This window comes from Protopterus annectens, chromosome 9.part0 (genome assembly GCF_019279795.1).
Source record: "Protopterus annectens isolate FY-2018-M chromosome 9.part0, PAN1.0, whole genome shotgun sequence".
NCBI lineage: Eukaryota > Metazoa > Chordata > Ceratodontiformes > Protopteridae > Protopterus > Protopterus annectens.
The window spans coordinates 1,132,844,089-1,132,868,518 of NC_056743.1; the positions used below are offsets into that span (position 1 = coordinate 1,132,844,089).

The 24,430-nt window shown below is 36.8% G+C and overlaps 1 protein-coding gene across 4 annotated transcripts in view; it reads right to left on the reverse strand.

The window, feature by feature from the left end:
* Nucleotides 1-24,430, reverse strand: part of LOC122811859 (protein CTLA-2-alpha-like) — a 249,742-nt gene that overhangs the window by 96,278 nt on the left and 129,034 nt on the right. For all 4 annotated transcript variants that reach the window (XR_006366309.1, XR_006366307.1, XR_006366308.1 and 1 more), the window contains exon 4: nucleotides 17,066-17,166. Coding sequence is in view for 1 of the 4 variants with exons in the window: in XM_044083982.1 (XP_043939917.1) it covers nucleotides 17,086-17,166 (81 nt within the window). In the remaining 3 variants the exon portion in view is untranslated. Of the gene's footprint in view, nucleotides 1-17,065; nucleotides 17,167-24,430 lie in introns of those variants that run through there.

The window sequence follows — 24,430 nt, forward strand, 5'->3', positions numbered from 1 at the left end:
AACCTGGGTTTTATTATTTGCTCAGACATCTGAGGAACTGGCAGGGAGGGTTGGTTGTGCCCATCATAGGAGAGAGGGCATTTGTCTAGGCATTTCCTGAGTGGAGGCATGGTCCAAAGGGGTGAGTAGCCCTCAGAAATAACATTTGCAGGAGAGGAGATGATACTAAGGGGTAGGTCATAAATGAAAAAAATCACCCAGGGAAAACAGTCAATGGCATGACCTTCCAGAATGCCCTTAGGTTACATGCCAGCCCAAGCCATAGAGCAGAGATCATTCAGTAGGATAGGCTGGCTGGTAGACCTAGTAATGTACTGGGGCATTGCCAGAAAGAATAAAGCTGAGGGATAACAAAACAAAAAATACTCCTATGTAACACTACCTGTATTTTCAAAACTTTTTTGTATAGCAATATCAACCTCAAGCTCCTTCTCTGCCTTTCTCTCTGGCTTAACAGCTATATCATTTCTGTTAATTGTCTTTCATCGTATGTCTCAGCTCTTGTATAGCAACAAGTTCAATTTTTTGGCGATATTATTGTGCTTTTTCTCCCCACTTGCATGTATCTGCATATCTGTTTCTTCTTGTTTATATTCCAACAATCAAGTATTACTTTCAGAAGTCCTCCATCTAGAAGTTTTTATCACCAGATTATGTCTAATCTAATCAGCTTACTAAATTTGCTAATCAACATCTTCACTGATTGTTGATACTTATCAGATGGACTACCAAACCAAACCAACACGAAAAACTATGTAAAACAAAGTACAGCAAGCGTATTCAAACACAGAAGACTCCCAAAAAATGACCAACTTAAAATTGCGAGCCTTTATTGTGAGCGCTTTCATAGAGGTCAATACCCCCACTTCTTCAGACAACTTAAAATCATCAGTTCCAAGCCTTATTTATCCTTAATTTATATCCTTAATTATTTGATTACTTTTCTAATTGACAATTTACTGCTACTAAAAAACTTACAATAAAAACACACTAGTGCGCTACTATATCAAATACTAACACAACATATCCGTTGTATAGACAAATGGCATCTAAAATAAAACTTTATATATACATATATATATATATATATATATATATATATATATATATATATATATATATTATAAAAATGTATATTAAATAAAAATATAAACAACGTTATAAATAACTAACAACTAATAACTACCTACTATATATTTTTTGCAACTTTTCACATTCCAACAGCTCAACCATTATCTGCATAACGCTTTAAGCTTTAAGATACTTTTAATAGACATATATTCATTTAATCCAGGAGGGGAATATGCTGAGGTTCCTATTTGCCAAAATACTTCTTTTTCTTCCAAGATAAGCTGCCAAGGCCCTCCTCTTGGATCGTATGGTGTCTGTTTTAACACAGAATATGTGAATTTATGAGATGGGTGGTCCATAACATGCTTCGCTAAAGCGTTATTAGTGTCCCCCTTGAGTATACTGTATCGGTGTTTATATACTCTTTGCTTAAACTTTCTTTCGGTTTTCCAGATATAAAAAGATGAACATGAGTCACAAATCGCAACATATACTACTCCTTTTGAGTCACGGTTGAATCTCTCATTTATAATATATAACTTGTCCCTTATCATGATAGAAATCCCTGTTTTAATTACCCTACAGTATGAGCATGCTCCGCATTTTCTCATTCCCATAAAATTAGATTGAATGCCCTTCATATTACTGATGTTTTTTCTCTCCACTATATTTTTTAGGTTTGGGCCCCTTCTAAAAGTAAACTTGGGTCCTATACCCAAAGTTTTACTAATCATATGGTCCTCTAATATAATGGCCCAATTATTGATGAAAATGTCTTTAATCTCCCTAGAATCAATGAAGAAAGTGGACAAGAAGTTCAAAGTAAGGTTATTGTTTTTACTTAATTGACCCCTATTATGTGTACCTTTTTGGGATGGTGTATCAATACTATTTTGGTCCACCTTACTAGAGACAAGGGACTTAAAATGTCCTGTTTCCCTCTTTGCTCTAACTTCAAGTATAATGCCCGTCAATAAGTTATTTGGATAGCCTCTCTTGAGGAACATTGTTCTCAATTTTTCACATTCCTCAAGAAAGCCATCGACATCAGACACCATCCTTGCTGCCCTTACCAATTGACCCTTAACAACAGCTTTCTTTTGGTGGTAAGGGTGACAACTAGAAAAGTGTAAAAGGAAGTTAGAATGTGTAGGTTTTCTATAGATTGTAGTTTTATACTGACATTTACTCCTATCCTTTGATACTTTTACATCAAGATATGTAATGGTGTCGACACCGACATTGTAGGTAAATTCTAGGAAATCAGTCATGGCAGTGATATCAGTTATAAAATTATCTATAAGTTCAACTTCCCCCTTCCAAATGAGACACATGTCGTCTTGATAGTGGGTCTACCAAAGGACATTCTGTCGGAACAAATTGTTCTTAAACAAACAAGATCATTCCCAGTGGGCCATAACGCTATTAGCACAGCTGGCCCCACATGGTGACCCCATGGCCACCCCTGTGTTTTTTTCGTTATTAAACATGATGTAATTATTTGATAGCACAATATCAAGCAACGTCTCCACTAAGTACACTTTGTTATCCTCAGCTTTGTAGTAGAGCATGAACTCCCTTGTCCATGAAATGCCCAAAGCGTGAGGAATGACAGTATATAAATCTTTTACATCAATAACCACAAAAATGTATTTGTCATTAAATTCTAACTTATTTATGTTTTCCAAAAAGCTCCAAGAATCCCGGCATAATTGTTGTTCTTTACTTAGTAAGGGTTTTAATGTACTATCTATAAATTTGGCACATGCATAAGTTATCGAACCTCTACAGTCCACTATAGGCCTGAACGGGGGGGGGGGTCCATTAAACTTTTGTGTAACTTCGGTGTGCCAGAGGTTATTGGGATTCTAGGAGCCGGCATAGACAAATACTGGAACGTGTCTATATCTATAGACCCTTCCAAAAACAAGTCATCAAGCATCCCCCTAATTCTCTTATAAGCAGTGTTAACTTCGTTAAGACTCAGAAGAATATAGGTGTCTGAACTCAAATACTGATACATTCTTCTTTCATATTCTAATTGGTCCATGAACACTACCCACCTCCCTTATCGGGAATCATAACTCTAATATTGCAATAATTCAACAATTTTATGAAATCCATTTCCTCCTTGCTAATATTAGTTATGACAGATTTTTTGCATTTCACATCCAATAATGCCCATAAATCAATTTTGCACATTTTTTCAAACATATTTAAGGTAACCTGTAGGGGGGGTTGAATACACTAGATACCCTAAGTGTGTTAGTTCACAAAGAATTAGTTCCCATTAACGCTGCCAAATTCAATTTATGAACATACAACTTAAGATCCACGATAGTTTTTACAACATCACCTCTTCGATCGGGGACAAAGGACAAACCATTTGCGAAAAAAATCAATCATGTTCTGTTTTATAGTAAGAGCAGTATAGTTAAAGATTTTAAAGTCACCCTGCGAACTTAGAAGGATGTTAGGTGCTTCCAGTTCGTTTACTGTTATCTCCTTCTCTGGTTCTTGCAATTTTTCCTCTGGCGTTAGTTCTTGTTGTTGTCTGAATTGCTGTATCTTACCCCACTGCTCCTCCGACAACCCTGGCCATTGTTGACACCATTTTGGTCATTATCATTCCCCCTTTCATAATGGGGACCCTGTGCTTGGGCATTGTTACTTCTAATTGTCTCACTATGACGCGCAGTGTTGGAGACTGTGTTCATATTATGAGCCCTTGAGTCATTGTCTTCGGGTGTTGTATCGGTCTCATGGTTAAATGAGCCCTGGGGTAAATTTGTATTAGATACCATTGGTGGTGGGGGATATGCTTTCTTATTGGCATACTCTTTGAGATCTCTATCGATTTCCCTTTTCTTATTAATCAACAACTTGTTCATTGTGGCATCAATGCTAGTAAATATCCTAGCATAATCATATTTGTACTTAATGAAATCACTGTCACCACAGATGGCATGTTCTAAAACCTCAAGCTCAGATTTAAGATTATTTATCTCCCCATTATAAAAATTACTTAAGGCGTGCAAAAAGTCAAAGCCTTGTTTATCAAATAAGGCTAGTAATTCTTGATGGAAAATAGAGTTTTCAATCAACCCAACAGGGTACCTCCACTGTCGCAACCCCTTAGGAACAATCTTTTTGGAAATACATTCATGGAAGTATGCTGTTTCCAATTGTAATTTACAGCATTTGAACAGCTTCTGATCGCAACTGTTAAGTAATTCAGTGATGTTACTCATCGTTACATTGTGTTCATGCCCTTCCTCATTGGTCGCTACATTGTTAAAAAAGTCTTTGTTATTGAGGAAATTCGGCATGGAGGGAATACCACTGTTAGAGGGTATCTGTTGAGAATTACCTGGTACATTCACTGGCATGTTCATAGGTGCAGATCCAACGTTACTTCATCTTTGCTCAGTACATCCGTTTCTGTTAAGTGTACCATGGGCCCCACTTACTTGACCATCATTGGAGGGTGGAAAAAAGGTTCTGATTCTGAATTCAACCTAGATGGACTCCCCTGAGTCCTAACTTCTTAGTCAAGCTTCTGTGAAAGAGCATCAACTCTTCCTAATAACACATTAACCAAGGCAGTCAAATTCCCAACAGCATTCGCTTCTGGGGAAATAGTAGCAGAAACCTCAGCACTCCCATTTTGCTGAGAAAACAAGGATTGAGAGCTGCTTCCGTTTTCGCTTGCCATGAAACTGGACTACCAAACCAACATAAAAAACAATGTAAAACAAAGTACAGCAAGCATATTCAAACACAGAATACTCCCAAAAAATGACCAACTTAAAATTGCGAGCCTTTATTGTGAGCGCTTTCGTAGAGGTCAATGCCCCCACTTCTTCAGACAACTTGAAAGCATCACTTCCAAGCCTTATATATCCTTAGTTTATATCCTTAATTATTTGATTACTTTTCTAATTGACAATTTACTGCTACTAAAAAACTTACAATAAAAACACACTAGTGCACTACTATATCAAATACTAACACAACATATCCGTTGTATAGACAAATGGCATCTAAAATAAAACTTTATATATATATATTATAAAAATGTATGTTAAAAATATAAACAACGTTATAAATAAAACACAAAATCCACTGGAGTCACCACACGGAGATAGTCACTGGTCAAGGAAGCTTCTTTATTTGGAACAAAAACACACAAGCGCTTTCACGTAGCTATACTACGCTTCTTCAGGTGTAATAAGACATTAATAAATGCAGCCTTTTATACAAAAGATTTTTGGCGCTCAAACTGACTAATTAAACACTGATTAGATAATTGCTAACAAACAGTCTATCCCTGCATGTCTTTAATTAAAGATACAATACTAGAAAAATAAAAACAAGTAATAAAAACAGTTTAAAAACATTTAAAAAATTATTTTAAGGCAAAGTTGCCTTAGACAAACTATGCTAAGCAAAAATGAAACAATGAAGCCTGTTAATGTAGTTATATGAGCCAACTAAGCTTCTCAATTTGCAACACTAAAAGATTATGCAAATTCAGGGTCAATGCACAGAGCATGAAACAAAGAAGCGGTGCTTCCAAATAAAAACATACCATATTTCTATTTATAAGTACATCTGAAGGTGTATTCCACGACTCCTGATGGAGTCGCTAACTAAACACGTACTCAATTCCTTTGTGTATAGGCTCCGATCGAACAAACAAACCCTGTATGCTCACTTACATCAAAAGCATGATATAAGGAAACTATGACACAGGCAAAGCTGATAGATAATGCAAAAAACGCGGCAATTAACAGTGCAAGAATAAAACAGCAAACTGTTGTTGCTATTAAAATATACAAAACGTACATGATCTCATGTGGCTGATAGCATATTCACAAACATCTACACCAAAACAATGTCAACTGGTACTAGCGGTAATCACAGCTACAAATGTGCCCTGTTCTTACCTCATATCTCACATGAAAGACGCCTACAACACTCACATAATCACCAAAGCTAGATCAAAGACAATCACATATAGAGAACGATCACATGTTTAGCCAGTAACTCATAATGCTGTCCGGTCCAAAGGACTTTACTGATCCAGCCAAGGTAACTGAAAACAATCAAGTAACAGGTAATGTCCTACTGACAACTGCGGCTGGCAAACACAGAAGACGTAAACTGACGAGCATCTACTAACGCAATATGAAACAACCGCATTAAAGCAATTCCAACGGAAATCAGCCCATCTAACATCAAAAGCCTACTAATCTATATTCAAAATACAGCAGGTGAAAGCTAGAACAGGGGATATAGAAAATATGTAATAAAAAAATATAATGATAAACAACAATCAGATCGCAGACTGCAACCCACTCACCTTTACTAAATACAGGCGCTAGGAAGTTTCAGAGACCAACCAAAACAGGTGTTCAAACCACTTCCATTCTGCATGAAATCAACCAATTCAAAATCCATCAGGAGCCAGGACCCAGGCAAATGATCAGGGATCCAAGAAGTTAGCTATAACTATACATGTAAAGTGCAAGGTAAAAAATGAAAACGCCTCTAGTAATATACATGCTAAAACCAAATAGGGACAATACAGCATGATGCATTAAAACGCTGATAAACACAGCTGTAATGACACTGCAAACATACAGCCTTGTTAAGTTAAATACATACATGTTAAGTGTACCATGGGCCCCACTTACTTGACCATCATTGGAGGGTGGAAAAAAGGTTCTGATTCTGAATTCAACCTAGACGGACTCCCCTGAGTCCTAACTTCTTAGTCAAGCTTCTGTGAAAGAGCATCAACTCTTCCTAATAACACATTAACCAAGGCAGTCAAATTCCCAACAGCATTCGCTTCTGGGGAAATAGTAGCAGAAACCTCAGCACTCCCATTTTGCTGAGAAAACAAGGATTGAGAGCTGCTTCCGTTTTCGCTTGCCATGAAACTGGACTACCAAACCAACATAAAAAACAATGTAAAACAAAGTACAGCAAGCATATTCAAACACAGAATACTCCCAAAAAATGACCAACTTAAAATTGCGAGCCTTTATTGTGAGCACTTTCGTAGAGGTCAATGCCCCCACTTCTTCAGACAACTTGAAAGCATCACTTCCAAGCCTTATATATCCTTAGTTTATATCCTTAATTATTTGATTACTTTTCTAATTGACAATTTACTGCTACTAAAAAACTTACAATAAAAACACACTAGTGCACTACTATATCAAATACTAACACAACATATCCGTTGTATAGACAAATGGCATCTAAAATAAAACTTTATATATATATATTATAAAAATGTATGTTAAAAATATAAACAACGTTATAAATAAAACACAAAATCCACTGGAGTCACCACACGGAGATAGTCACTGGTCAAGGAAGCTTCTTTGTTTGGAACAAAAACACACAAGCGCTTTCACGTAGCTATACTACGCTTCTTCAGGTGTAATAAGACATTAATAAATGCAGCCTTTTATACAAAAGATTTTTGGCGCGCAAACTGACTAATTAAACACTGATTAGATAATTGCTAACAAACAGTCTATCCCTGCATGTCTTTAATTAAAGATACAATACTAGAAAAATAAAAACAAGTAATAAAAACAGTTTAAAAACATTTAAAAAATTATTTTAAGGCAAAGTTGCCTTAGACAAACTATGCTAAGCAAAAATGAAACAATGAAGCCTGTTAATGTAGTTATATGAGCCAACTAAGCTTCTCAATTTGCAACACTAAAAGACTATGCAAATTCAGGGTCAATGCACAGAGCATGAAACAAAGAAGCGGTGCTTCCAAATAAAAACATACCATATTTCTATTTATAAGTACATCTGAAGGTGTATTCCACGACTCCTGATGGAGTCGCTAACTAAACACGTACTCAATTCCTTTGTGTATAGGCTCCGATCGAACAAACAAACCCTGTATGCTCACTTACATCAAAAGCATGATATAAGGAAACTATGACACAGGCAAAGCTGATAGATAATGCAAAAAACGCGGCAATTAACAGTGCAAGAATAAAAACAGCAAACTGTTGTTGCTATTAAAATATACAAAACGTACATGATCTCATGTGGCTGATAGCATATTCACAAACATCTACACCAAAACAATGTCAGCTGGTACTAGCGGTAATCACAGCTACAAATGTGCCCTGTTCTTACCTCATATCTCACATGAAAGACGCCTACAACACTCACATAATCACCAAAGCTAGATCAAGGACAATCACATATAGAGAACGATCACATGTTTAGCCAGTAACTCATAATGCTGTCCGGTCCAAAGGACTTTACTGATCCAGCCAAGGTAACTGAAAACAATCAAGTAACAGGTAATGTCCTACTGACAACTGCGGCTGGCAAACACAGAAGACGTAAACTGACGAGCATCTACTAACGCAATATGAAACAACCGTGTTAAAGCAATTCCAACGGAAATCAGCCCATCTAACATCAAAAGCCTACTAATCTATATTCAAAATACAGCAGGTGAAAGCTAGAACAGGGGATATAGAAAATATGTAATAAAAAAATATAATGATAAACAACAATCAGATCGCAGACTGCAACCCACTCACCTTTACTAAATACAGGCGCTAGGAAGTTTCAGAGACCAACCAAAACAGGTGTTCAAACCACTTCCATTCTGCATGAAATCAACCAATTCAAAATCCGTCAGGAGCCAGGACCCAGGCAAATGATCAGGGATCCAAGAAGTTAGCTATAACTATACATGTAAAGTGCAAGGTAAAAAATGAAAACGCCTCTCGTAATATACATGCTAAAACCAAAATAGGGACAATACAGCATGATGCATTAAAACGCTGATAAACACAGCTGTAATGACACTGCAAACATACAGCCTTGTTAAGTTAAATACATACATGTTAAGTGTACCATGGGCCCCACTTACTTGACCATCATTGGAGGGTGGAAAAAAGGTTCTGATTCTGAATTCAACCTAGACGGACTCCCCTGAGTCCTAACTTCTTAGTCAAGCTTCTGTGAAAGAGCATCAACTCTTCCTAATAACACATTAACCAAGGCAGTCAAATTCCCAACAGCATTCGCTTCTGGGGAAATAGTAGCAGAAACCTCAGCACTCCCATTTTGCTGAGAAAACAAGGATTGAGAGCTGCTTCCGTTTTCGCTTGCCATGAAACTGGACTACCAAACCAACATAAAAAACAATGTAAAACAAAGTACAGCAAGCATATTCAAACACAGAATACTCCCAAAAAATGACCAACTTAAAATTGCGAGCCTTTATTGTGAGCGCTTTCGTAGAGGTCAATGCCCCCACTTCTTCAGACAACTTGAAAGCATCACTTCCAAGCCTTATATATCCTTAGTTTATATCCTTAATTATTTGATTACTTTTCTAATTGACAATTTACTGCTACTAAAAAACTTACAATAAAAACACACTAGTGCACTACTATATCAAATACTAACACAACATATCCGTTGTATAGACAAATGGCATCTAAAATAAAACTTTATATATATATATTATAAAAATGTATGTTAAAAATATAAACAACGTTATAAATAACTAACAACTAATAACTACCTACTATATATTTTTTGCAACTTTTCACATTCCAACAGCTCAACCATTATCTGCATAACGCTTTAAGCATTAAGATACTTTTAATAGACATATATTCATTTAATCCAGGAGGGGAATATGCTGAGGTTTTTATTTGCCAAAATACTTCTTGTTCTTCCAAGATAAGCTGCCAAGGCCCTCCTCTTGGATCGTATGGTGTTTGTTGTAACACAGAATATGTGAATTTATGAGTTGGGTGGTCCATAACATGCTTCGCTAAAGCGTTATTAGTGTCCCCCCCTTGAGTACACTGTATTGGTGTTCATATACTCTTTGCTTAAACTTTCTTTCGGTTTTCCCGATATAAAAAGACGAACATGAGTCACAAATCACAACATATACGACTCCTTTTGAGTCGCAGTTGAATCTCCCTTTTATAATATATAACTTGTCCCTTACCATGATAGAAATCCCTGTTTTAATAACCCTACAGTATGAGCATGCTCCGCATTTTTTTATTCCCATAAAATTAGATTGAATGTCCTTTGTATTACTTATGTTTTTTCTCTCCACTATATTTTTTTAGGTTTGGGCCCCTTCTAAAAGTAAACTTGGGTCCTATACCCAAAGTTTTACTAATCATATGGCCTTAAGTAATTTTTATAATGGGGAGATAAATAATCTTAAATCTGAGCTTGAGGTTTTAGAACATGCCATCTGTGGTGACAGTGATTTCATTAAGTACAAATATGATTATGCTAGGATATTTACTAGCATTGATGCCACAATGAACAAGTTGTTGATTAATAAGAAAAGGGAAATCGATAGGGATCTCAAAGAGTATGCCAATAAGAAAGCATATCCCCCACCACCAATGGTATCTAATACAAATTTACCCCAGGGCTCATTAAACCATGAGACCGATACAACACCCGAAGACAATGACTCAAGGGCTCATAATATGAACACGCAGTCTCCAACACTGCGTCGTAGTGAGAGAATTAGAAGTAACAACGCCCAAGGATAGAGTCCCTATTATGAAAGGGGGAACGATAATGACCAAAATGGTGTCAACAATGGCCAGGGTTTTCGGAGGAGCAGTGGGGTAAGATACAACAACTGAGACAACAACAAGAACCAATGCCAGAGGAAAAATCGCAAAAACCAGAGAAGGAGATAACAGTAAACAAACTGGAAGGACCTAACATCCTTCTAAGTTCGCAGGGGGACTTTAAAATCTTTAACTATACTGTTCTTAATATAGAACAGAACATGATTGATTTTTTCGCAAATGGTTTGTCCTTTGTCCCCGATCGAAGAGGTGATGTTGTAAAAACTATTGTGGATCTTAAATTGTCTGTTCGCAATTTGAATTTGGCAGTGTTAATGGGAACTAATTCTTCGTTAACTAACACACTTAGGGTATCTATTGTATTCAAAACCCCCCCTACAGGTTTCCTTAAATATATTTGAAAAAATGTGAGAAATTGATTTAACGGCATTATTGGATGTGCAATGCAAAAAATCTGTCATAACTAATATTAGCAAGGAGGAAATGGATTTCATAAAATTGTTGAATTATTGCAATATTAGAATTATGATTCCCGATAAGGGAGGTGGGTTAGTGTTCATGGACCAATTAGAATATGAAAGAAGAATGTATCAGTATTTGAGTTCAGACACCTATACTCTTGTGAGTCTTAACGAAATTAACACTGCTTATAAGAGAATTAGGGGGATGCTTCATGACTTGTTTTTGGAAGGGTCTATAGATATAGACACATTCCAGTATTTGTTTATGCCAACTTCTAGAATTCCAATAATCTTTGGCACACCAAAGTTACACAAAAGTTTAATGGACCCCCCGTTCAGGCCTATAGTGGACGGTAGAGGTTCGATAACTTATGCATGTGCCAAATGTATAGATAGTACTTGAAAACCCTTACTAAGTAAAGAACAACAATTATGCCGGGATTCTTGGAGCTTTTTGGAAAACATAAATAAGTTAGAATTTAATGACAAATACATTTTTGTGGTTATTGATGTAAAAGATTTATATACTGTCATTCCTCACGCTTTGGGCATTTCATGGACAAGGGAGTTCATGCTCTACTACAAAGCTGAGGATAACAAAGTGTACTTAGTGGAGATGTTGCTTGATATTGTGCTATCAAATAATTACATCATGTTTAATAACGAAAAAAACACAGGGGTGGCCATGGGGTCACCATGTGGGGCCAGCTGTGCTAATAGCGTTATGGCCCACTGGGAATGATCTTGTTTGTTTAAGAACAATTTGTTCCAACAGAATGTCCTTTGGTAGACCCACTTTCGAGACGACATGTGTCTCATTTGGAAGGGGGAAGTTGAACTTATAGATAATTTTATAACTGATATCACTGCCATGACTGATTTCCTAGAATTTACCTACAATGTCGGTGTCGACACCATTACATATCTTGATGTAAAAGTATCAAAGGATAGGAGTAAATGTCAGTATAAAACTACAATCTATAGAAAACCTACACATTCTAACTTCCTTTTACACTTTTCTAGTTGTCACCCTTACCACCAAAAGAAAGCTGTTGTTAAGGGTCAATTGGTAAGGGCAGCAAGGATGGTGTCTGATGTCGATGGCTTTCTTGAGGAATGTGAAAAATTGAGAACAATGTTCCTCAAGAGAGGCTATCCAAATAACTTATTGACGGGCATTATACTTGAAGTTAGAGCAAAGAGGGAAACAGGACATTTTAAGTCCCTTGTCTCTAGTAAGGTGGACCAAAATAGTATTGATACACCATCCCAAAAAGGTACACATAATAGGGGTCAATTAAGTAAAAACAATAACCTTACTTTGAACTTCTTGTCCACTTTCTTCATTGATTCTAGGGAGATTAAAGACATTTTCATCAAGAATTGGGCCATTATATTAGAGGACCATATGATTAGTAAAACATTGGGTATAGGACCCAAGTTTACTTTTAGAAGGGGCCCAAACCTAAAAAATATAGTGGAGAGAAAAAACATCAGTAATATGAAGGGCATTCAATCTAATTTTATGGGAATGAGAAAATGCGGAGCATGCTCATACTGTAGGGTAATTAAAACAGGGATTTCTATCATGATAAGGGACAAGTTATATATTATAAATGGGAGATTCAACCGTGACTCAAAGGAGTAGTATATGTTGCGATTTGCGACTCATGTTCGTCTTTTTATATCTGGAAAACCGAAAGAAAGTTTAAGCAAAGAGTATATAAACACCAATACAGTATACTCAAGGGGGACACTAATAACGCTTTAGCGAAGCATATTATGGACCATCCATCTCATAAATTCACATATTCTGTGTTACAACAGACACCATACGATCCAAGAGGAGGGCCTTGGCAGCTTATCTTGGAAGAACAAGAAGTATTTTGGCAAATAAGAACCTTAGCATATTCCCCTCCTGGATTAAATGAATATATGTCTATTAAAAGTATCTTAAAGCTTAAAGCGATATGCAGATAATGGTTGAGCTGTTGGAATGTGAAAAGTTGCAAAAAATATATAGTAGGTAGTTATTAGTTGTTAGTTATTTATAACCGTTGTTTATATTTTTATTTAGCATACATTTTTATAATATATATATATATATATATATATATATATATATATATATATATATATATAAAGTTTTATTTTAGATGCCATTTGTCTATACAACGGATATGTTGTGTTAGTATTTGATATAGTAGCGCACTAGTGTGTTTTTATTGTAAGTTTTTTAGTAGCAGTAAATTGATAATTAGAAAAGTAATCAAATAATTAAGGATATAAATTAAGGATATATAAGGCTTGGAATTGATGCTTTTAAGTTGTCTGAAGAAGTGGGAGCATTGACCTCTACGAAAGCGCTCACAATAAAGGCTCGCAATTTTAAGTTGGTCGTTTTTGTGGAGTCTTCTGTGTTTGAATACGCTTGCTGTACTTATCAGTTGGACCTATGCTACTTTCTGTCAAATTGCATTTTGTTTTTGAAGGCTACATGTCAGCATTTTAGTACATATTACCCTTCATTGTTTTTTTTTTCCAGTGTGATTTACATCACTACAGATCTAGGACTGTGCAGATCTTACAATTTGCTTTAAAATAATTTAGGATACAATGCCATAGTTCTTATGTGTCTTTGGTTCTAATGCAGCTCCACACTTTCATGGCTTTGGGGTGTGATCTGCAATGGCAAATATTTCATAGTCTATGTGCAATGCTGTCAGGCAAAAATACACATGTATTTAGTGCTTGATACATTGGTCCTTGAAATTTTGTCACCCTTCCTATAACATTCAAATCTCTGCAATATCTCCTTAGCACAACCCAACAATGCAAGTCCTAACAATTTGAAAAACAAACTCAGATTCAGTCAAAATAACATTAAATTCTCAAACTCAGTGTTGTACTTTCAGGCTCCTGTACCCCCAACATGGGGGACTATGCCCAATATACCCTTATACGTATAGATGCTAATCCAAGATTGCAGTAACTACAGGCAGGAAGAATACTTTAAGATACTGTCTTAGAGTTAGTACATCTCACCTTAATCACACTTTTTTTTTAGTTCTGTGTATTTCAATTACTGTTCTAAAACATTTAAGAGGCACCTTACTATGGAACATGCTGGAGAGTCCTCTATTCTTGAAAGGCAGTTCTCATGATAGTCAGCATACCCCTTCCTACCAATAGTGGAGTTGCAAGTTTTTTTTTTCTGTATGTGTGAATTTTGTAGATTCTTCCTCTGACAAATCACTAGTCACGAGATACTTTTGAAATGCTGAGAGCCAAAATTGCGATCCTCTGAATAGTTAGACTGATACAAATATTGTAAATATACACTATTCTGTGTTAACTGCAATCCAACTTATTCACAGGCACAATGAGCTTGAAGTCATTAAATACCAGTAGCTTTATTCAGTGTCTTCCACACTGGGTTTCTCATCTGCAGAAAAGTATGCAAATTATCCTTCAATGAAGATATGGGACTCTTGAAGGATGTGGGAAGGGTTACTGCATGAATTAGCCATACTCCAGAAATTCTTTAAATGCAGGTATTACATCTGACCTCTGCAAGGGATAAAGAAGATATTGTGGAACTCAATGGTCTGTATGGGTGGAAGTGCGCAAAAGCATGGTACAAGCATTATTCTTTCACTGAGGCTATAGTATTACAGCTACCGTTCACACTGTCCAGTCTGCTGAAGGAATTATAAACAATATAAACAGCTTGTTTCTGCAGGAATATGCTTTGCACAAATAAACAATTTGATACTTTCTAAAATATTGAGCTGGAAGTGAGTTGAGTCTCTATATTTGTGTCAGGAACTGAAGTTTATGGAGGGTTGTTCGATATTCCTTTAACCGATCTGTGCCTGGGATTGAATATAATGGGGGTGGGGGTGTTGTTATAATACAGTCAACTAGAAACTGACATGAATAAAATGTATTGCATCGTCCTACAATAGATGTGTACCAATGAATGCACAGCAGAGAGGCAGGTGTGTACTTTTAGTCAGTGTATGAGATAGTAAAATGCCTGGGGTAATTACAGTCTGTGTGTTCCAGGCTGAAATGCAAAGGTACTGGAGGCTGAGGTTATGCTCTGACAGGGAACAGACATCAAGAGAATGGAGGTGAGATTTTGTTCAGCATGCCAAGTCCCAGATGCAAGGGAATTAAGGATGATAATACTCTGTGAATATTGGACTGAGGTGCAAGTAGAGTGGAGGATGCAATTATGAATGCCAGAGAAAAGAATGAAACAGGCTGGGAATGAGTGCATTATAAGTGCAGGGGCTAAGTAGGGATTTGTATATGCTACAGAATGGAGCATCAGGTGAGTAAGGGGAGGTGACAGTGTATGTGACTGAATTATAAAGTGTGTGTTTGTGTGTGTGTATGTGTGTGTGTGTGTGTGTGTGTGTGTGTGTGTGTGTGTGTGTGTGTGTGTGTGTGTGTGTGTACGTGTGTGTGTGTGTGTGTGTGTGTGTGTGTGTGTGTGTGCGCGTGTGCGTGTGTGTGCGTGTGTGTGCGTGTGTGTGTGCGCGTGTGTGTGCATGTGTGTGTGCTTGTGTGTGTGTGTGCGTGTGTGCGTGTGTGCGTGTGTGTGTGTGTGTGTGTGTGTGTGTGTGTGTGTGTGTGTGTGTGTGTGGAGAGGGGTAAAGTTTTTATGAATTGCGGTGCAAATGCATACTGGGAAGAGAAGTCCATAGGAGGGATTTGGGATGGATAGTGCATGTGTATTGGAGACTGAACTACAGGGAATGGGAACTGGACAAAGTAGTGGTGAAAGGCATGTGCTGTCAGCACCATTTTGTGCTACACAATGTATGCTTCAGATGGAGTTTCGGTGTGTTCAAAGAAGGAACAAAGCCTAGATAAGGATGAGGAGGAAATTCAAGAAAATCATTCCTCTACCAGAGACAGGACTGCTATTGTTAGCTGCAATATGTGTGCTGTTGTGCAACTGAGCACTAGTAAAACTCTGCACATCCCAACTAGTGCAAATGACCACTTAGTTGAGGCTATATCTATGTCACTAGGACAAATTTAAAATGTAGTTAGCAGCATTACACAGCAGGTTAGTATTGCATGATTGTGTGTGTGTGTGTGTGTGTGTGTGTGTGTGTGTGTGTGTGTGTGGAGAGGGGTAAAGTTTTTATGAATTGCGGTGCAAATGCATACTGGGAAGAGAAGTCCATAGGAGGGATTTGGGATGGATAGTGCATGTGTATTGGAGACTGAACTACAGGGAATGGGAACTGGACAAAGTAGTGGTGAAAGGCATGTGCTGTCAGCACCATTTTGTGCTACACAATGTATGCTTCAGATGGAGTTTCGGTGTGTTCAAGGAAGGAACAAAGCCTAGATAAGGATGAGGAGGAAATTCAAGAAAATCATTCCTCTACCAGAGACAGGACTGCTATTGTTAGCTGCAATATGTGTGCTGTTGTGCAACTGAGCACTAGTAAAACTCTGCACATCCCAACTAGTGCAAATGACCACTTAGTTGAGGCCATATCTATGTCACTAGGACAAATTTAAAATGTAGTTAGCAGCATTACACAGCAGGTTAGTATTGCATGATTCAGGATTCTTTCTTTGTCCCAGGAACCATGCTTGATAATGAGGTTACACCAACACACCTAGTTTTACAGATGATCTGAAAGCCCCAACCTGTTTACATCATTTCTACACTGCAGAGGTAAGGATTTGAAAACAAAGCATACAAGTATTCTATTATTCTATGTACTACAGAGCCAATCTGTTAAAAAATGATGTGAAATACTTCTGCATTGCTTATAATCAACATTTAAATGAAAGCTAATTCACACACTTGAGGTACAGTTCAAACATAGTCCAACAAAATACTGCAGATGTGACAATTACCTTGATAATGTATAGCCACTTCAGTGTTGTGGTAACAGTTGGTTTAGTATTTGTTTCTTTCTTCTAGGCAGCAGGCAAGGTTTATTTAATTCTTCACTGGTCTGCAAATGGAGCAAAACAAATAATGTCATCAGCTGTACTGCAGTGACTGGTATGTGTATAGCATACAACTTTTTGCAGTATTTTATCAACTCTCCTGTTTTATTCCATGTTGTTTCCATCACCGCCTCCCTCACTGAGACATCTCTATGCTCACTAATCTTATGTCTTACTGTTGGAGGCTATGTCAGTGTATATCTTTGCCATTGTTCTGAGGAATGGTGGCAAAGACCCAAACAAAGAGGGGTAAGAGCTCTCCTGAACAGCAGCAGCAGTGGCTCTGGGGAAAAGAAAGATAGAAATAAAGAAAAATCTAGCTTTCTGCATAGAGCAAGCTAACCACGTTTTAGAAAAGTAGCAAAACAGTGCTTTGGTCACATAGTATGAATTTCTTGTCAACAGATTACTTGTTATCCTAGGATATGTCACACTGTCATCCCAGCTATTTGGAATTTTGTAAATAATTCTGTGTCATTTGTGAATATTGATATGATTCATACAGAAGTGTGTGCTGAACAGGGTTTTTACACTACTGAGCTTCAAGGATGTGTCCACAGTGTACCATACTGGAAAAGAACAGAAATGTATATAAACTATATACCTGTGCAAAAAGTAGAAACTGGAACATACAGAGTTAACTTGCAAAACTTCAAGAAAATAAGTTGAAATTAAATTTATGATTGTGCTATAAAAGTTAGTTTAAAGGCAGTGAGGAAACAGGATATCTAGAACTAGGGTGCCTACTGCATTTTTTAAGAGTTTTTTTTTGTTTTATGTCTTCTAGCAACTACAAACATCTGAAGGCTATGTATTTTTCACAAGGAGATGTCAAATGCTACAATGGAAAGTTTAGCCTGGGAACTGAAGTCAGGTGACAAAAAGTGGTCATCCAAGCTAATCCAGCAGTAATATTTGATATTAATTTAAGAACTCTCTCAGAGAGAGACTGTGCATTTTCTACTTTGTCTTTGACCTGACAAGAACATCTACTAATCACCACCATCTACACTTGCCTTGCTGTAAGTAAGTCTAGGCTACAGTAATTTCTCTTAGATATAGTTAGGAATATAGTGAAGCATAGCTTATATGTTTTCTTTATTTATTTGAGACTGTCCTGTAATGTTGTTTTAAATATTTCCTGTGATTTTGAACTCCAAAGTAACTGTGTTTGTTTACTGAGTATTGTCTTGTTCTTTTATTATTTATTATTAAATATATTTAAACCTATCTTTGTGGCTGATATTTGCGAGACATATTTAAACTCTGAGAGTACTTGCATATGTATTTGGTGACACTGTACAGGCCACTCCTAAATAGCCTTGCCCTTGATCAGACTACCATTTGGATTAATAGTAACATTACACAGTAGGATTGGACACCCTTTGTTAAGGGGCTTAAGTAGCTGATAAATAGTGCTGGTGGCAGCTGGAACTACCTTATAGTCTGGGCAGAAGGGGACAAAGCTAGTAAACCTGTGCCACCCTTTCCCAGGTGGGTGTGTGTGTGTGTGTGTGTGTGTGTGTTTGTGTGTGTTTGTGTGTGTGTATTTTTATATGAATCAAACCTCAAAGAGTGTGTGTGTGTGTGTGTGTGTGTGTGTGTGTGTGTGTGTGTGTGTGTGTGTATGCATGTGTGGATGTGCACGTGTTTGTGTGTCAGCTACTTGGGCAGGGGCATGAAGCACTGATTGGACAGATAGGGTCAGGGTGCTGGAGATTTTGACTTGGCCACTCAGCTGAGATCTTAACCCTATAGCTGTGCCAGTGGGGAGTCTTACTGGGGATTTGAAGAAAGAGGGAGAAACCAGTCCCTGACTTACTGTAATCTCTGTGTGCTCCTAAAGGAAATTTCACTTTATGGTGTGTGCACTTGTCATCCTCCTAGTGTGTACATCCCCTAGCTGTTAACAGTGGTGAGGACTGAGGCTCCTTGATTACTGGGCCAATGCAGGGATGTCACAGGATAGATAAGCATTTACCATAGAACTGTGAATAAAATCTGATAAAACAAAGTAAAAATATCATTCAAGAAAATGTAAAGCTATTCATAAAGAGATCCACCTGCAAAAATTCTTAAAGTGACCTCTATTATTAAATGCTGGACACTTTGTTAACAACTGTACATGACTACTGTAAATCAAAAGTTGGTGCATTTGGACAGAATGTATAACAAAGTATTAGGATTTTTGTCTAAAATTAAATTATAGTACTTCAAAACAACTCCTCACCAGCATACCTCTCAACCTCTTAAATCTGAACAAAGCCATAAATAAAAGTGGGACAACGGCCCAAAAATAGGGACAGTTTTTAAATATTGCTCTTGCAAATGTAGAAAGTTGATAGAATAACAGGTTTTGCATTAGCATGGGTTTTCTGAAGGATATGAAGTCTGAAATTCAAGTGTCTGTCATTATTTACAAATTTCAGTCTTTAATGATTTGCCACTAATTTGCCAGGAAACCACAATTTTATGAAAAACGGAACAAAATATGAGGCCAACATTTGGGCATTCTGTGAAAATCTGTACAGTTGAGAGGTATGCTTGCCAGTGAGCAAGCGGCTATTAAAACCATCTCATAGTAAATCAACTGAGAACTTGTCATATTTTACAAAGATTTTTGACATCTAATTTTATCTACCTCTAGGCTCAAATAATAAGGTTCAACTTTCTTTAGGATATTGAAGGTAAAGATAATTATATGACTGCTCATTACTTTTCAAAAATGAGCATGAAAATTGGACAGCCCAACCAACATGACCATTGTAAATTGAGCATATATCAGTACAAAAAAGTCTGGTCACTAAAGTACCATTGAGTAGCCAGACTTTCAATTCACATATACTGGAGACAGCAACATTTGAGAAAAATTAGGTACACTCCAGAAAACTAAAGAAACAGAAACATACCTGATTTTCCTTGTATTTCTCCTGCTGTCCCTTGTAAAATTATAAGTTTTTAAACATGAAAAAACAGCAATGAAAATTCTTTTTTCCTCATTGCTTCTCCTGCACTGCACTGATGTACTGTGCAAGCAAGGGAATGCTAGTAGTAAATTTGTATAGGGACAACAATGTGGAAGAAAACTGAAGTGCCGTCAAACAAAGGCATTCATTAAGAAAGGTAAGCAATTTCTTTCTTAAACATCATTGTATAATAGCAATAGCCCACTCCTGTTTTGTCAGTATATCAGGATTTACCCACAGCTTGTTGAATCACTTGGTGTTCACCCTTGTGATCAAAGCATACCAACCATGGATAAATCCTGATATACCCATACACAGTTATGGATTAGTGCTTAACTAATAGGCAGAGGTAATGATCAACTTGATAATGTACACACCCATAAATTGATGCTGCCTTGATATTTTCTAACACTTGAAATATCAGAAGATGTAAGCACACATTTTCAATATGCCATGCAGTTCAAGTCACTGATTCAACGTGAAAGGAGCTAATTAAATACTTCTGCAATTTACTGCCCTGGATTTAATTTACTGCAATGTTTGTGTAGTGGATTGCATATCACTTTTATTTAAAATAAAATTATTTCAACTAATTAGCAGCATCTTTCAAGTACAGAGAAAATATTGTTGATATATGCAGTTTGTAACCCCCTGGTAGACACTTTACCCATTCTTTCAAGAAGCTGCCATTATAATCTTACTTGCATCACACATAGGAACTTTGGTCTGCATTAATACACATAGTCCTCTCAACACAAGGCTGTACTAACTTACAGGTTTGAGGTGATTGACTGACCCCAAAAAGTATTGGATCAGCTGGACAGGAAAGCAAGAAAAATGCTTTATGCTTATCAAATGATATATAAAAATCACTGTGTACCAAGATTATATATTCCTCATTCTGAAGGAAGTATGGGCTTCATACCTCTCATATGTACAAATTTTCACAGAATGTCCAGATTTTTGCCTCATATTTTTAGTCTGTTTCTCAAAAAAAATGTGCTTTTAGACAAATCACTGGGAAGATCTAAGGATAAAAATCACTAAATAATGACATGTATTTGAGTTTCAGACTTCATGTCTTTCATTAAATGCATGCTTACACAAATCCTGTTATTCTAGCAACTTTCTAAGTTTATAAGAGCAATATTTAAAATGTGCCCCTATTTTTGGTCCTTTGCCCCCCTCCATTATGTCAGGCTTTGTGCAGATTTATTGTGCTAAGAGGTTGAGAGGTATGATGGGCCTCCTCAATACTGATTAAATGCATAGATTTACATTCATAGGACTGCATACATATCTGCTGATCTTACTAGATCCAAACATAGTGAAAGTCTTAAAACATGAAGAGAACAAGTCTAAGTTGACTTCCCTGCTTACTAAAGTGGAAGTATATTGTTGTCAAGTGGGAATGAATATCAAACCAGTAGAGAAATATTGGACAGCAACTGAATGTCCCAAAAAACAAATGAAAGAATATAAGGAGTAGGATCAGATGAGAAGGCAAGAAATGTGGAAAAGGCATAGATATAGCTGCAAGTACATAAAACTCCTGGAACAACCTCATGCAGGACTTGATGCTGGAATGGTTAAAGAGAGGTGAATTTAAACCAAAAAATGAAAGGTTAATATTGGGGGCCCAGGATGGTGGAGTACGTACATGTTGGTTTACAAAGTCCATTGAACATGTGGGTGAAACAGACACATGCAGGTTTTGTAAAACAGAACTGGAAGCAGTCACGCATTTTGTTGGGTGTGATATATTAAAGGCAGAGGGACTGTATACTGAAAGGCATAATAATGTGGCAAGACTGTTACACTGAGGATTGTGTAAACATTACAATATTAAATATCTGAGAAGTATTGGAAACATGATTCACAAATCATTATAGAGAATGATGAAGTTTATATAACATGGGATCACCCATTACCAACAGTTCAAAAAATAGATGTGAGAAAAACAGATTTACTAGTCCATGAAAAGAAGACACAAATAGTATTGATCATTGAAATTGCTACACCAAGTAATGACACTGTTTTACATAAAAAGAGACACAAAGCCATAAAATACAAAGATTTGCAGGCAGAAATGAGGGCAATGTGGGAGAAGGATACCTAATCAGCTCCAACAGCAGTAGGTGCAACGAGTTTCATAAAAAATAATTTATAGCAGTGATGGCGAACCTATGACATGCGTGTCAAAGGTGACACATGCCATGACGTTTTGGATGATATGCCAGCCATCACCAACACTCAACTTACCGAAGACACTGTTTTTGCATTTGTTGCTCATGTGAAGTTCACTGAATTATTTTGCGCCAGGAGCTTTTGATACGGCAAACCCAAAAGGTTCTCTATCACTGATTTATAGTCATATTTAGATATGCTACCCATACATGTAACTCCATTTGAAGTGCAGGAATCATTATTGGTCGCATTGTGGGCCCTGCAAAGAGCACTTTTGCTAACATCAAAGATTGAAACAATACTAATTTCATGAAATTTAATCATGCTTAGTCTTAGGAATGGGGTCCCTTCCCATCATTGCATTAGAAACAAAAAAGACTTGTAGAAATTAAAAGGGCTGTTACAAGGAAACGCATACATATCACAGACAACTCCAGACAAAAATGACAGCAGGAAAGGTAAAGGGTTTGCCAAACAACACTGTGAAACACAGCACAAATACTAAAAAATAAAAACAAATAGCTGAACCAAACCCCGGCTGGAAATAGGCATAAACGTTTCTCTGTTTATCGTATATGGATTGAATTTTATGCCTATTTCCAGCCGTGGTTTGGTTCCGCTATTTGTTTTTTTTATTTTTTAATACATATTACAGACCTGCCCAACCAATACATTTTTAAAATTACTTTGTTGAAAGAGTATGTTCTACAAAAACATTATTGTGCCAACAAGTATAAACAGGAAAGACAAAATCAAAGCATTTTAACTCACTCAAGCCTATAGCACCCTTTGTGCATGCTTCCACTTAACACACAGAACTTCTTATGGCATCCAGACCATTTTTGGGTCATGCCAGCTAATAATAGGCAGTATTAGAAAGGGCAAAAATGTATTAATAAAATAACACTAAGACTGTTAATCTAGGATGTCCTGTACTGAAGAAGTTAATCCCTGTTTGCCAAGTATTACTTCATGATACTCATATTTTCATATTTGTATTCATATTTTCATAACTGCGAGACCTATATGCTAATGATGGAATGGGTATGATGTGAATTATCATGGTGAGAGACAGGAAAATTTATTGTCAATGTCCTTTTATATCACACTATACTGGATATATTGCTAGTTGTTTATTAGTAACTATGAACATCACCAATATTTCCATACGTACTTAATACTTTAAAAACAAAGTGACGTACAAACTGTTGCATGGCATCAGGTGAAACCATAGATGATGTTGAAGAAAACTATCTTCTTGCACTGTAAGTTGCATGGCTTGAGGATATTCAGTTTTATTTATACTACTAATTATACAATTAAGCATACGTTGCCATATTTTTGTAACTATCTCAAAAAACATGCACTCATTTCTTGCTGTCATGTGAAAGCTTAAACTTGGTTAACAAAAGCTTTCTAACAATATATGTCTAGGTTGTACAATTTCCATGATATGGCAAATTGTTTGTGGAAGTTTAGCAAAAAATATGGGTACTATTCAAAGTCATTATACAATCATGTAAAGGTTATCGCCGCTGCCTGAGCTTTTCCAAAGCCAAGGCCTGATTCACAGACACCACTTATACTAACGCACCATGTAAGAGAATTTAAGTCATAATGAGAAGCAAATGAGAAGTGATGGAAAACAACATATGCTAATGAGGCCTTCTCCTGCCTATTGTGATTCATAATCATGCATTTCCATTCTGTCAGCAGATTTGTTATAAAAGGCAGAGTTATGGCTATTCTATTGACTTTGCAATCTGTGATGATGCTGTTACTTGTTGCTAGCCTTGCTACTTCCCAGTGTGAGCTGCTTCTCAGCCAAGAAGGTGAAAATACATATAGAGAGAATCACACATTATAATTTTGGCTCTCAGGAGATACTTGATAAAGTTTGTTGTGTATAGGGATATTGTAAGAGTCATAGTGAGAGGGCACTGGGGGATATGCTTGGCCTTCCATTTCCTGTGGATACAAACGTATGTGCAGCCCTCACTATACTTGCCATGGGGATTTTCCAAAGACAGACTGCAGGCATGCTGGATATCTCACAGGCTTCTGCATTGAGGATACTTCAGCAGTTCTTGGATGTACTCTTGGTACCTGTGGATCA